General features: G+C 39.1%; 1 protein-coding gene across 1 annotated transcript; it reads right to left on the reverse strand.

The window, feature by feature from the left end:
• Nucleotides 1-11,645: 11,645 nt before the first annotated feature.
• Nucleotides 11,646-12,617, reverse strand: Or5p60c (olfactory receptor family 5 subfamily P member 60C). The gene is given in 1 exon segment (NM_001000219.1): nt 11,646-12,617. A coding segment is annotated over 1 exon segment (972 nt).
• Nucleotides 12,618-14,154: the final 1,537 nt, after the last annotated feature.

Below are 14,154 nucleotides of genomic sequence, written 5' to 3' on the forward strand. Positions count from 1 at the left end.
AGTTTCTGTCTTTGTCACTGAGGTTCATTTCCTGTATGAATCAAAATGCTGGGTCCTGTTTATATGTCCATTCAGTTAGTCTATATCTTTTTATTGGGGAATTGAGTCCATTGCTGTTAAGAGATATTAAGGAAAAGCATTCTGTTATTTTTGTTGCTAGAGGTGGAATTATGTTTGTGTGTCTCTCTCCTTTTGGTTTTGTTGCAAGGAGATTACTTTTTTGCTTTTTCCAGGGTGTAGTTTCCATCCTTATGTTGGAGTTTTCCATGTATTATCCTTTGTAAGACTGGATTTCTGGAAAGATACTGTGTAAATTTTTTTCATGGAATATCTTGGTTTCTCCATCTAGTTCTTTGAGGGTTTTGCTTTTGTACAGTAGCCTGGACTGGCATTCGTGTTCTCTTAGGCTGTGTATGTCATCTACCCAGGATCTTCTGGCTTTCATAGACTCTGGTTAGAAATCTGCTATAATTCTGATAGGTCTGCCTTTGTATGTTACTTGACCTTTTTCCCTTGCTGCTTTTAATATTCTTTTTTTGTTTTATGCATTTGGTGTTTTGATTATTTTGTGATGGAAGGCATTTCTTTTCCAGTCCAATATGTTTGAAGTTCTGTAGATTTCTTGTATGTTCTTTCTTTCAGTTATGGAAGTTTCCTTCTATAATTTTGTTGAAGATATTTATTGGGCCTTTAAGTTGGGAATTTTTACTCTTTCTATACCTATTATCCTTAGCTTTTGTCTTCATATTGTGTCCTGGTTTTCCTGAATGTTTTGGGTTAGCAGGTTTTGCATTTTGAATTCTCATTCTCTGTTGTGTTAACGTTTTCTATGGTATCGTCTGCCCCTGAGATTTTCTTTTTTACCCCTTGTATTCTGTTGGTGATGCTTGCATCCATGACTCCTGACTTTCATTCCTAGGATTTCTTTCTCCAGAGTCTCTCTTTTTGATTTCTTTATTGTTTCTTCTTCCATTTTTAGATCCTGGATGGTTTTATTCAACTTCTTCACATGTTTAGTTGTGTTTTCCTATAATTCTCTAGGGGATTTTTTTGTCTTTCCTCTTTAAGGGCTACTACCTGTTTACCTGTGCTCTTCTGTATTTCTTTAAGGGAGTTATTTATGTCTGTTCTAAAGTCCTCTATCATCATCATGAGATGTGATTTTCAATGCAAATTTTCCTTTTCCAGTGTGATGGGGTATCCAGGCCTTGCTGTGGTGGGAGAACTGGTTTCTAATGATGCCAAGCAGTCTTGGTTTCTGTTGCTTATGTTCTTGTGCTTGCCTCTTGCCAGCTTGTTTTCTCTTCTGCTACTTGCTCTTGCTGTCTCGGACTGGAGCCTGTCCCTCCTGTAATCATGGTTGTGTCAGAACTCCTCAGAGTCCAGCTGTTTCTGATTCTGTGATCTGTGATCCTGAGATCCTGGATGTGTCAGAGGTCCTGGCAGTCAAGTTGTATCTGGGATCCTCAATCCTGGTTGGCCAACCTCCTCAGATCCTATTGTGTCAGAGCTCCATGGAGTCAGGCTTTCTCAGGGTGTTGCAGGAGTGTGTGAGGAGCTAGAGCCCTGGGTTTGCTTTGAGCACAGGTGCAAGCTAGACGGAACCTGTGCTTTTGGCTGGGTGGGGATTTTTTTCCTGGTTTTTGTGGGTGTCCCAGTAAAGACGGGTGTTGAGAAAGATGTGGCCTAAATTGTGATCTTGAGTGTGTCAGAGCTCTCGTGCTCCTGTTGTGTCCAATCTCCTGGGAGTAGAGCTTCCTCTGTGACCCTGTGAACCTGTGATCCTTTGTGTTTCAGAGCACCTGGGAGTTGGGCTCCCTCTGGGTATGATAAGAATAGATGCGGAACCAGCGCCTCAGGTCTGTTCTGTGTCCAGGTTCAGACAGGAAGGAACACATGCCACTGGTTGGGCTGGGATTACTGTGTCCCTGGATCTTCGGGGACCCAGTAACTCTGGGTACTGGGGTATATGTTGTGGTCTCTCTGTGATCCTGGGTGTTTCATAGAACCTGGGAGTCAGGCTTTCTCTGGGAGTTGTAGGATTGGGTGCAGAGCCTGTGCCACAGGTCTGCTCTGGGAACAGGTTCAAATTTGAAGGAACCTGAGCCATTGACTGGGCGAGGTTTCCTTAGTCCCTGGATCCCCAGGGGACCCAATTATTCCACGTGTTGGGGCAGGTCTCCTCATCTGTGATCCTGGTCTCGTTAGAACACCTGGAAGTTCAGCTTCCTCTGGATGTTGTGGGAATGAGTGCAGAGCCACAGCTCAAGGTCTGCTCAGGGCACTAGTCCAGATTGGAAGGAGGGGGATAACATTTGCGATATGAATAAATACAATATCCAATTAAAAACGAATTGTTTTCACTATCCTTGGTCCACATGAAATTGTGACTTGATTTTTCCATGTGTTTGAAGAATTGTTTTGAAATTTTGATGGGTTTTGTATTGAGTCTGTAGATTCTTGTGGTGGGATGCTCATTTTTACCATGGGAGAGGAGAGGGAGAAGGATAAAGGGAAACATGATCAGGTATAGGGGGATTAGACAGGAGAGAACCCTGAGGGCCAGCAGAATGAATGGAAATATGCAACTTTGGGGGCTGTGAGGTGCGGGGCTCTAGAATGTACCAGACACCTGGGAGGTGAGAGACTGTCAGGACTCAAAGAGAAGGACCATAGATTAAATGCCCAACAATGGGAAGAGGAAACTTGTAAATTCCATTTTCAGTAGAAAAACAGGGCATCAGGTAGAGGCACGTGGTGGCCATCCCACAGTCAAAAACCCAGAGTTGTTCCTGCTTAAAAGAACTGCAGACATAAATATGGAGATGAGACAGAGGGAAGGGAAGTCCAATGACAAGCCCAACTTGGGATCTATCTCAAGGGGAGGCTTCAAGGCCTGACATTATTGCTGGTGCTATGGCATGATTACAGACAGGAGCCTAGAATGGCTGTCCTCTGAGAGGCCCAACAAACAGCTAACTGAGACAAATAGTCCCAACTGAAGTCTGAGGACCCCTGTGGTGGAATTAGGAAAAGGATGGAAGAAGCTAAGGAGGAGGGATACCTCATAGAAAGACCGACAGTCTCAACTAACCTGGACCTGAGATATCTCGGAAACTGAGATATCTTATAGCCAGGCATATAAGACCTGGTCAGAGGCCCCTGACACATACACAGCAAAGGACTGCCTTTTCTGGCCGTAACGGAAGAAGAGGTGCCTTACCCTTAAGAGACATGATGCCCCAGGTATTGGGGAGCTCTGGTGGCACGGCACAGATATCCTCTTGGAGACAGGGGAAGGATGAATAGAATGAGGAAGTGTAGGAGGGAAAACCAGGAGGGAGGCAATGTCTGGACCTTAAAAATAAAAGTAATAAAAGAAATGATAAATTTAACCTAGTTTGTGTTGGTTACAATTGTTCTGTAACCTCCCACAGAATGTTAGGTTATGAATAAATGATAAAAATTAACACTGTTATTTATAACACTGTTATTTATACTTCTCTTCACTCTTTTTAACTCCCAATTCTGTCTCTTCCAGTAGCAAGCCACATAAGTCATCAGTTTGTTGATTCAGAAGCCTGAAAGTAATTTATCTCTCCCTCCTTTGTCTTTACTCTAATAATGGATAAATGGTTTGCAATTCTGGTCACCATGAATCTACCACTTCCTTCTTTTTCACTGATAGTGAGGATTCAACCCAACCCTTTCATCACTTACTTTAAATAAATCAACCATTAAGACATTTAATATTATTTGTGAATCTGATTAGGATATGGTGACCACATAATTAGTTCAAGGCGTGCCTTAATTGTAATTTTAGATGTGAATAGTATTTAGTAATCATTGACTAAGATAGTTAATTCCTTACAATCTGAATGGTCATCATCCAATTAACTAACAGGTTTTTTTCTTTTCTTTTTTTTTATGATAGAGGTCTTCAGAAGAGGAAGGACATTTAACTCTATTCTCTTTAACCTATTCTCTCTCTCTCTCTCTCTCTCTCTCTCTCTCTCTCTCTCTTTCTCTCTCTGTGTGTGTTTGTCTGTCTGTCTGTCTATTTGTCTCTTTTTGTGTCTGCCTCTGTCCTGTCTCTGTCTCTTTGTCTATGTTCCCCCTCATGTGTATCTTTCCTGCCACTTCTCTTCATCTTTTATTCCTCTGTGTATGTAAATTCAGGGACCAATTATATCAAATATCTTGAAACAATAATTTGTGTGTGCTTATATGTATTTTTATGTATGTGTAGTCTGTTTATATGGGTAAGCCTACTACAGTCCTCCTCTATCCTTATTCTTTTTCAATTTGGTATTTATGCATTGACCATAGCCATAAATCTAAATGGTATGTATTCACTTATCAATGGATATTATCTGCAAAATATAGAATATCCATGCTACATTCTACAGACCAAAGAAGGCTGGACAGGAAGGAGAACCCAAGCAAAGATGTCTGAGTCTCACTTGGAAGGAGGAATTGAGGTAGTTTAAGGTAGAGGGAGGAAGGGAACTGAGGGGGAGAGGAATAGTTAGGAGATTAGGGATGAGTTCAAGGAGGGAAAGGTGAGATGGCCTGGTAGCCATCAGAATGAAGAGAGATCTGCAACTGACAGGGGAGGAAGATAGGGAGCATCTCCAGGAAGACATGGAGACCTGGAATGGAAGAGATGCCTAAGAATCAATGGGAGTGTCACATTGGGGATATAAAGCCTGGGAAGGCTGCCTCCTGTAGTTGGGAAGGAACCCAATACAGTGATAAGGACACCAACCTACCCACAAATCTTTTGACCCAAAATGTATTCTGTCTACAAGAAATGCAGGGATTGGAGATGGAGCTGAGACTCAGGGAAGGGACAAACAATAACTTGTGCAGATCGAGACACAACCCTGACACTATTAATGATACTCTGTTGTAATTTCGGATAGGAGTCTAGCACGGTTGTCCTCTGAGAGGTTCCACTCACCAGCTGAGTAGACAGATGTAAACACCCACAGGCAAATGGAGGAGGAGATTGGGCACTCATATGGAAGAACAGGAGGAAGGATTGCAGGATTCAAAGGATTGAAATTACATAACGTAGGATGGCATACAGGTGAAGGCAGATACAAGACAGAACGAGGCCTGTCACTGGACTTGGATCAGAGGTTATTGTGTTATGTGTTCTTTCATATGGTGATTTAAGTTTAAGAGAGTTTGTGGCGATGGAGACACTGGGCCACCATGGAATTGAGATGTATATTCTGGCATGGTGACAACCTGCCTTGGCAACTAAATAGGTAGAGAGATTGTTGCCAGGCTCAGAGAGAAGCCTTCGGCAGTGTGACATGGGATGGAACAGAGCAGGTGGGATGCTTTGCTGACTGAGATGAAGATGTTTACCAGATGTTATGGGGCAATATGGTGCTGATCTAGTGCGGGCTAAAAGACAGCTATATATATATATATATTTATACATTTATATTTATACAGATATATTTATACATATATATATATATATATATATAATTTTACAGCAAATTCCCTCCGTCCTGTTTCATCTTTGTCCCTGTCCCCAGTCAAATAACCTGGATGCTTGGGGCTCTCAGAGATTAAACCACCAACCAAAGAGCATACACAGTGTGGATCTAAGCCACTCTGGACATATGTAGAACATGTGCAGCTCAGCCTTCTTGTGGATCCTAAACAATTGGAGGAGGGGCTGTCTCAAAAGCTGTTGCTTTATGTGCAATATGTTCTTATAGTTAGGCTGCCTTGTCTTGCCTCAGTTGGAGAGGAAGCACCTAGCCTCCTAGAGACTTGAAGATACCAGAGGGGCCCACCCACTCAGAGAAGAAAGGGAAGGGGTTAGGAATATGGAAGAAGTAACTGGAAGGGGCAGTGAGGTGTATGTAAACTGAATAAGTAATCAGTAAATAAAAAATATAAACATTATATAAAGACAGCATAATAGAGGCAGAGACATGTTGATAGGGTCCTACCAGAATTTGACTCAAAATATGTTCTGCCTATAAGATGGACAGGGACAAAGATGAAACAGGACAGAGGGAATGGCCAACCAATGACTATTCCAAATTGAGACACATTCTATGGGCATAGACTAATCCCTGACAATATTAATTAATTAATGCTTGCAGACAGGAGCCTAGCAAAACTGTCTTCTCAGAGGCTCCACCTAGCAACCAATTGAAACAGGTGCAGAGACCCACAGACAAACATTAGATAGATCTCAGGGATTCCTGTGGAAGAGTTAGAAGGATTGAGAGACCCAAAGGATATAGGGACTCCATAGGAAGATCAAGAGAGTCAAAGAGCCTTGACTCATGATGACAAGGCAACCAACCAAAGAACAAGCATGGGCTGGATATAGGACCCTGTGAAGCTTGATATTCATATTGTTACCAGAAAAACTGGATCTTCTCTTGAATCTATTGCCTGCCTGTTAATCCTGTTCCCAAACTGGGCTGCCTTGTATGGGCTGGCAGAGAGAGAATGCACCTAGTCCTGCGGTGACTTGATGTGCCAGGGTGGGGTGGAATGGGGGATAATCTGTGGGGCAAATTCCAGGGAGAACAAATATTTAAATATTTGTGTTTAAATAGAATAAATAATGAGTTAATGAAACATGGGATTTAACAGAAAATAAACATTGCTATCCATGACCTTAACCTGAAAGATATGACCTTCTACTTTATAGAAACCTACAGTTTTAAGGCAGAAGTATGGGTGGTTGGATAGCCGTGTTCTGAACAGGATTCCTATTGTGGTATATCCAGCCAACTCAAGAGATCATTCAAATTCCCTGTTTTCTATCAAAGCAGCAAATTTTCTTTTTAGCATTCTGTTGAGCTCAATGCCTTAATGAGCCCCTTAAGGACATACTCCTGGGGATAATTGAGGTGATCTCACTCCTATGAAGATGAGGATGTAGGGGTTCAGTTTTCTAGGGTTATTTTAGCCATGGGACTTACCATGGAACTTACACGGGGCTTACATGTACTTCTGCATGTCTTTTGTATGGTTTATTTCTTTGGTGGCCTTAATATTATATTTTCTCCTACATTATATTATATATCTCAACCCTGTAACTAGAAGCTTTGTTTGGTGACAAGAGATGGCCAGCTGGATCTCATCCTCCCTTGAAGACTTCATTAGGATGGCCTTCATTTTGTCTTCTAGGAGATTTCTCATGCATTATATTCTAATACATTATATTATGATTAAAATTTCCTTACCACTCTCCTCCCCAGCTTTTCCTTCCCTCCTGTCCTATCAGGATCCAGTCCTTTTTGTCTCTCATTAGGAATGAATAAGCTTCTAAGAGATAACAGTAAAACATAAAAAATAAAATAAAGGAAGATAAAATTGATCACTCTGTTGTTAGACAACACAAACCAATGGGAGGGAAAGCCCAAAGGGGAGGCACAAGAATCAGAGACCCACCTCTTAACACACTCAGAAATCTCATATAACATACTAAACTGAATTCTATAATATTTATTCAGATGACCTGTTTTACACTCAGTTAAGCCCTGTGCTTAATGCTACAGCCCCTGTGAATTCATATCACCTTTGTTCAATTGGTTTAGTGGGCTTTGTTCTCCTGGTATTCTTTCTCCTCTGGCTTCTGTGATCCTCAGCCTCCTCTTTCATGGGGTACCATGGCTTTGAGGGGAAGTTAGAGGGGACATTCCATGTAGGGCTGTGTTTTCCAAATTCTCTCTGTGTGTAATGTCTGGTTGTGGGTGGCTTCATTTGTTGGCATCAGCTACAGGAGGAAGCCTCTCTGCTGGTGACTTTATAAGGTATGATCTACGAATATAGCAGAGTATCAATGTCATTTTATTTCTACTTTTATTTGGCCAGTAGTACTTAGTTTTACCCTAGTTGTCTGGGCTATGTAATATCTGTTCTTTGTCATCCAAGCACTGCCAGGTAGGGGTTCCATGCCATGGAGTAGGCCTTAAATCAAACTAGGCATTTGTTGTTTACTCTCATAGCCTTTGTGCCACATGTTACTACAATATAGTGTATTCATGATATATTGTATATCAGAGGTATTTTGTGTATAGGTTCTGTTCCCACCTACATGGCAGATGTGGAGGTTCTGCCCTGCATAGCATATATCAGGTTCAGCCCAGATCTGTATGGCAAGTGTTGCTGTATCAACTATTTTTGCTATCACAGAACTTGGTGGAATTTCCTTGCCTGAGTTTGGAGTTCCACTTTTAGAAGAGAGACCTGTGCCAAGAAATGGAAGCCTATGTCATTGGCTGCCAACATAGATAATTTATGTCATCAGTCATGTCTAAGGTTTGGGCTTATGGTTTTTGCCTCTGTAAGCCTGCTGCTTTGCAATAAAGCTGAGCTTTGATCAGAACGTTGTATTGACTTCATTCTTCTCTTGTCCCTGTTGTTTGCTGCCCAGATCCCCTTTTGAGGTACCTACAGTTGTGGGTTGACTACAGTTTTTGGCTGGGTTGGTGTATATATTTCTTTTTTGATACTGTAGAGTTCCTTCCCATACCAAAAGAACTAGAACATGGAAGAGAAGGTAACCATCTCAAGCTGTCCATGTTCAATGAGTTGTATGGCTATGCTGTCAGTTTGTAAAGAGCAAATTATTGTCTTCACAACAACCTCAGTTGATTGGAAATGTCTATGGTAACCTATGGAAAAAAAACTCAATTGGATATAACTCAGTCCTGATACTGGAAGCTTTTCTTGGTGACAAGAAATGGCCAGTTAGGTCTCAGTTTCCTGTATTATTGGGAGGCTTCATTAGGACAGCTTTCATTTTATATTTTAGGAGATTTCTACTACAACAAGTTACCATGCCAGTCCTCAAATACACAACAACTTTAGCTGAATTCCCCACATTCTTTAAATTAACCCTATCTTCCCCCTCTTATTCTTATTTTTCTGTCCTACACCCTGAGTTCATACATAAAATCTTTTGTACTTTCCCTTTTAAGGGAGACCCATACATACCACATAGACCCTTTTCCTATACTAAACCTCTCTTTTTCTATGGATTATAACTTGGTTATCATTTATTTAATGTCTAATATACACAAAGAGGAGAATACATACAGAGAAATTTCATAAGTTCCCATAGACCACATCTCTCTAATATGCTCCTTTTATATTTTTAAAAAGATTTATTTTTTATGTATATGAGAGTCTTGCATTTAAGGATGTATACTATATGCATGCCAGGTTACATTAGAAGGCAGAAAATTTTACTGAATCCCTTAGACCTATAATTTTAGATGGCTATGAACACAATGTGGGTTCATTGCCTCCTGGATTCATGCTGTTTTTGATTATCATGGAGTCATTAACATTAACATGGGGACATTCCTTTGAGGGATGTGAAAATATGTAGATTATAATACAAAGTAGCCTTATGCCCATAGCAGTCATCAACACTCATGAAGGCCCACTTCAACTGACCCTGTCCCAGGAGCAGGAAACATGTTATTTTGCCCCCAGCAAGATAAATCAGGTCCTCTCCAAGAGTAGTATGTGCTCTTAAAAGGTAATCCATCTTTCCAGTCCATCAGATTTCCTCTTAATTCTACTCTATATCCCCTTGTTATGTATCTCAAGTCTGACCTTCTTCTTTATGTTATTTATGTTTCATTTAGTGTGTGTCTAAGTGTGTGTGTGTGTGTGTGTGTGTGTGTGTGTGTGTGAGTGTGTTTCTAAGAGCTCAACTTTATGAGTTGGTTCTTTCTATCTTATAGGTTTCTAGGATCAAAGTCCAATTAACAGGCACAGAGATATTAACTTTTCCCAGTAAGCCTCTGCTTCTTCATATTAACAATAATCATGTTGGGAACTTTATGCCTACCTCTCCTGACAGTTTGCTCAAAGTCTTTAGTACTTAACACAAATCCCAAAATATTTGGTAAAATTAAGGTGAATCTGATTGCATGAGATTTTAGAACTTTGGTCACATTAACCCCAAATTATTGAACATAAAGATTAGCCTCCCTATCAAACCTGAATCTGTAGCTCCAATGTCAGAGTGTTCAAATGCTTTCTGTATGAGCCTAGATACCTGAAAAATAAGTTAATGACCAGTAAGAACCATTAATATATGTATCAACAGATTACCATCTCATTCCTTATATATTTGATGATACCTTATTAAGAAGATGGGTAAAAGCTGTTAAAAACCAGCAGTGTCTTCCATAATGACAAATTCTTTCTGGAATATTGTGTCAGAACTTTGGAGTTATTTTACAGTTAGATACTTTATAACCATTGAGCCATTCATTCCATGTAGGGATTTTTATTGAGTATTTATTGTATTGATGAACCAAATAGATGCTACAGATCTGTTAATGAATGAAATAATTTTCATGGAATTCATACTTCAGTGGAGAGCACATTAGAAAAAAATGAACCTTTAAAAACACAGAATGTGGTAGGGAAGAATAAATGGATCTGATATGAGTCATGAAGGTAGGTCTGGCATTGTTTGATGTTAACTTGGGTAGGCTAACAATAAAATCCCCATGGGACAAGTGGTAGTACAGCAGGAAACTAAGAAGGGGTTGAGAAGAGTATCTGGATTCTATTCTAAAGAAAGTTCAAAAAAATTAAAATAGATGCAGCCTAAAACAATCATGTTTTCAATTATATGTTGAATATGTAATTTATCTTGTGAACATTACAAGTATGCACCATCAAGGAATGACATGCTTATCAATGGTGTAGTGACACAGATATCATGGAAACAAACAACAACTTCCTTATTGGATTTAAGTCTAATTCCACAATATAAAAAAACACCAAACACAACCGGTGGTGCTCTACAGGTCATAAGCCCTACGGAAGAACCTACCACCATTATTCCCCTCAGTGGACACAGTGTCAGACCAATTTGCTATGACTTATTATCATACCTCCATTGTTACACCTTCAAACCCTCATCATCATAGCTTCTTTTTATAGTAGATGGTATTTAACATTACTTGCCAACGTGCACAGAATTAGAGACCGTGGAAGACTCAGCACTAGATGGGATATTTTATCACACTTCTTTCTTTCCAACCTAAAGATTGCTGTGGAGAGTGGGTGGGGAGATTTTAAGAGCCAGAGCTTGTGGATGACTACAGACAAAAATGTTTTCAGAACAAAAAAGAATGAATGAAAATATTATTTTGTGTTAGGTGTGTTTGCACAAGATCAAACAAACAAAATCCTAGCACTGAGAGAAGACAAGGGTATGAGCTTCATAGGTAGCTGAGGAGTTTTGGGAAACTGATATCTTCTAGGAGAAGGAAAAACAGTTTTTTAATAATGGTGTGGCCCCCTGGTAAGCCAACCATGCTTCAGTGGAAGCCTAAATACTTTGTGTTAACAAATAGCACAAAATGCATTTGATAGAAAAGGACAGTTGGCTATGTAGGAGAGAAAGTTAAACTGAGAAGAGTTGAGAGGGGCTGAACACAGTTAATTACATTGTATCATTTTCTCAAAGACCCATCAAAACATACAAAAGAGAAACACAATGAAAAGCAATTGCTATATATACTGGGAGTGAAAGGTGACCGAGTTAAGGAGAATAACAAGAAGGTGAATAACCAAACCTCAGAGGACAGTTCAATTGGTTTTGTGTAACTGGCATTATTATATTAAGTTTTACAAAACAATATATTGTTCTGAGAAAACATATTCTTAGCAAGCTGTTTTTTCAGAGCACTCTTAATCTCATTACTCCTGAGGCTATAGATGAGGGGGTTCAACATGGGGATCACCACCATATAAAACACAGACACCACCTTGTTCTGGTCTGTGGAGTAGCTGGACTTGGGCATCACATAGATGAATGTGATGGTTCCATAGAACAGAGTGACTGCAGTGAGGTGGGAAGTGCAGGTAGAGAATGCTTTCTGTCGACCCTCAGTGGAACGCATCTTCAGGATGGTGATGAGGATATAGGTATAGGAGATGGCTATGATAAACACTGTGAGCATAGTAACTGAGGCAGCAGAAAATGAGGTAACAGCTACAGGAACACTGACATCAGAACAAGAAAGTTCTACTAACGGAGCAAAATCACAGTAAAAGTGATTGATTCTATTTGGTCCACAGAAGGACAAGGAAAAAAAGGAAAGGGTAAAAGAGGAGGCATTAAGAAATCCCCCTATATAAGATCCCACAACCAACTGGACACAGACTTGTGTGGACATTTTCGTTGAATAAAGCAGTGGGTTGCAGATTGCTACAAAACGATCATACGCCATGGCAGCCAGAAGGAAGCATTCAAGACCTCCAAACAAAGCAGCTGAGCCAAACTGTATAGAACATCCAAGGTATGAGATGGTATTTTGCTTTATAAGGAAGTTGACAAGCATATTGGGTGTGACAGAAGATGAATAGCCTATGTCAGCAAAACCCAAGTGACTAAGAAAAAAGTACATGGGATGATGGAGCTGGGAAGAGACTCTGATCAGAAGGATGGTGCTGAGGTTCCCAGACACAGTCACCAGGTAGATGCACAGGATGATGGTGAAGAGGATGACTCTAAGAACTTTATCATCTGTTAATCCCAATAAAATGAACTCTGTTACTGCAGTGTTGTTTCCATGCTTCAGGAGAGCCATGGGGCAATGTAGTTGCTGCTAGATTAAGACTGTGATGGTAAATTACAAAATGGGATTTATAAATAAGCATGTCATTTCATTTAATACAGTCATGGAGAAAAAGAGAAATTAATATATCATTCAATAATTGAATCAATTATGGATGTTTAGCTAGAATTTTCAATATTTGTATTTATGTGCAATAATCATTCAAAATTACTTAAGATGAAGCACTATAACTGTGATAAAAATTTTAATTATGTTAATTTATCATACATAATACTTAATAATCATTAACACTTAAGTTAAAATTATGAGACTTAGCCTAGTGAGATGACTTCACAGATAAATATTCTTGCCACTGAGTTTGATAGCTGACAGCTGACAACTAGAGTCTGATTCCTGGAACCGTGATATAGGAATAACAAATTCTTGAATATTGTTCATTGTTTTCCACACATAGGCCATGTTACCAGTAAAACTACCTCATTCAAATAAACAGATAAATACTACAAAATAGTGTGAATCTACAAAATAACAATATACTTGTAAATTTAACAAAAATCAAAATGTAAATATATAGAATTATTTAATGAAGACGTATGTAATTGCTAACTTTTATTTAATGCTTACTACATTGATAGCACAGGATTAAAAAATCTTTTATGTTTTCCTATTTTTATTTCTATGACATAGCATTCTCCTTTTCATCATTTTCATTTTACAGCAGAAAATTATTTTAAGTTGAGTAACACATGCACACACACACAAACACACACATACACAGAGGAAGTAATCAATTGTTGAGGCTTCAGATATTGCTCAGTAATAAAGAGCACTTGGTTCACTTACAAGGAACCCAGGTTTGATTACAAAACCTATTTGGTTTCTCATAGCATTCTGTAGTTCCAATTCAGGGGATCTATTGCTCTTTTCTGGTTTTCACAGGCACCATGCATGCATGTGAGGCTATTTGTATATGCAGACAACATTCACACATAGAGAATAAAAATACTAAATCTTTAAAAAAAGAAGTAGATATGATTAAACTCAGATTATTACTTTTAGTAACCACACTAGAATTGAAGGGTACTTGAGTGCCATACAAATTAGGGGCAACATCTTTGTAGCAATTCTGCTTTCTAATGGTTAATATATAAAGAAGTGCTTTGTTGCTAACATGGGTGACAAAGTCTATTGTTTCCATATAAAAGATTGTATCTTAATCAGCTTTTAAGAGGATGATAAATTTTCTATTTAGAACTGAGAAGCAGAAAAGACATCACTCTAAAATTATAAATGAAACCTGCTGTTGCAAGATCATTAAATATTTAAAATACTTCAAAATAGATCATCACTCTAAAATATTTTAAAATATTAATATAAACATTTAGCACATTATTATTAATTTTTATTAAGACACACCATATTCTTTTCCAACATCATCTATTTTATAACTGGAGTATGATGGAATGAAGTCACATGATTTTCAACAGAGGACACTGTCACCCTCAAATTCTATATTTACATTCTCATTTGTAAACCTGTTAGCTTTTTG

Source organism: Rattus norvegicus, chromosome 1 (assembly GCF_021556685.1).
Source record: "Rattus norvegicus strain SHRSP/BbbUtx chromosome 1, alternate assembly SHRSP_T2T, whole genome shotgun sequence".
NCBI classification, from domain to species: domain Eukaryota; kingdom Metazoa; phylum Chordata; class Mammalia; order Rodentia; family Muridae; genus Rattus; species Rattus norvegicus.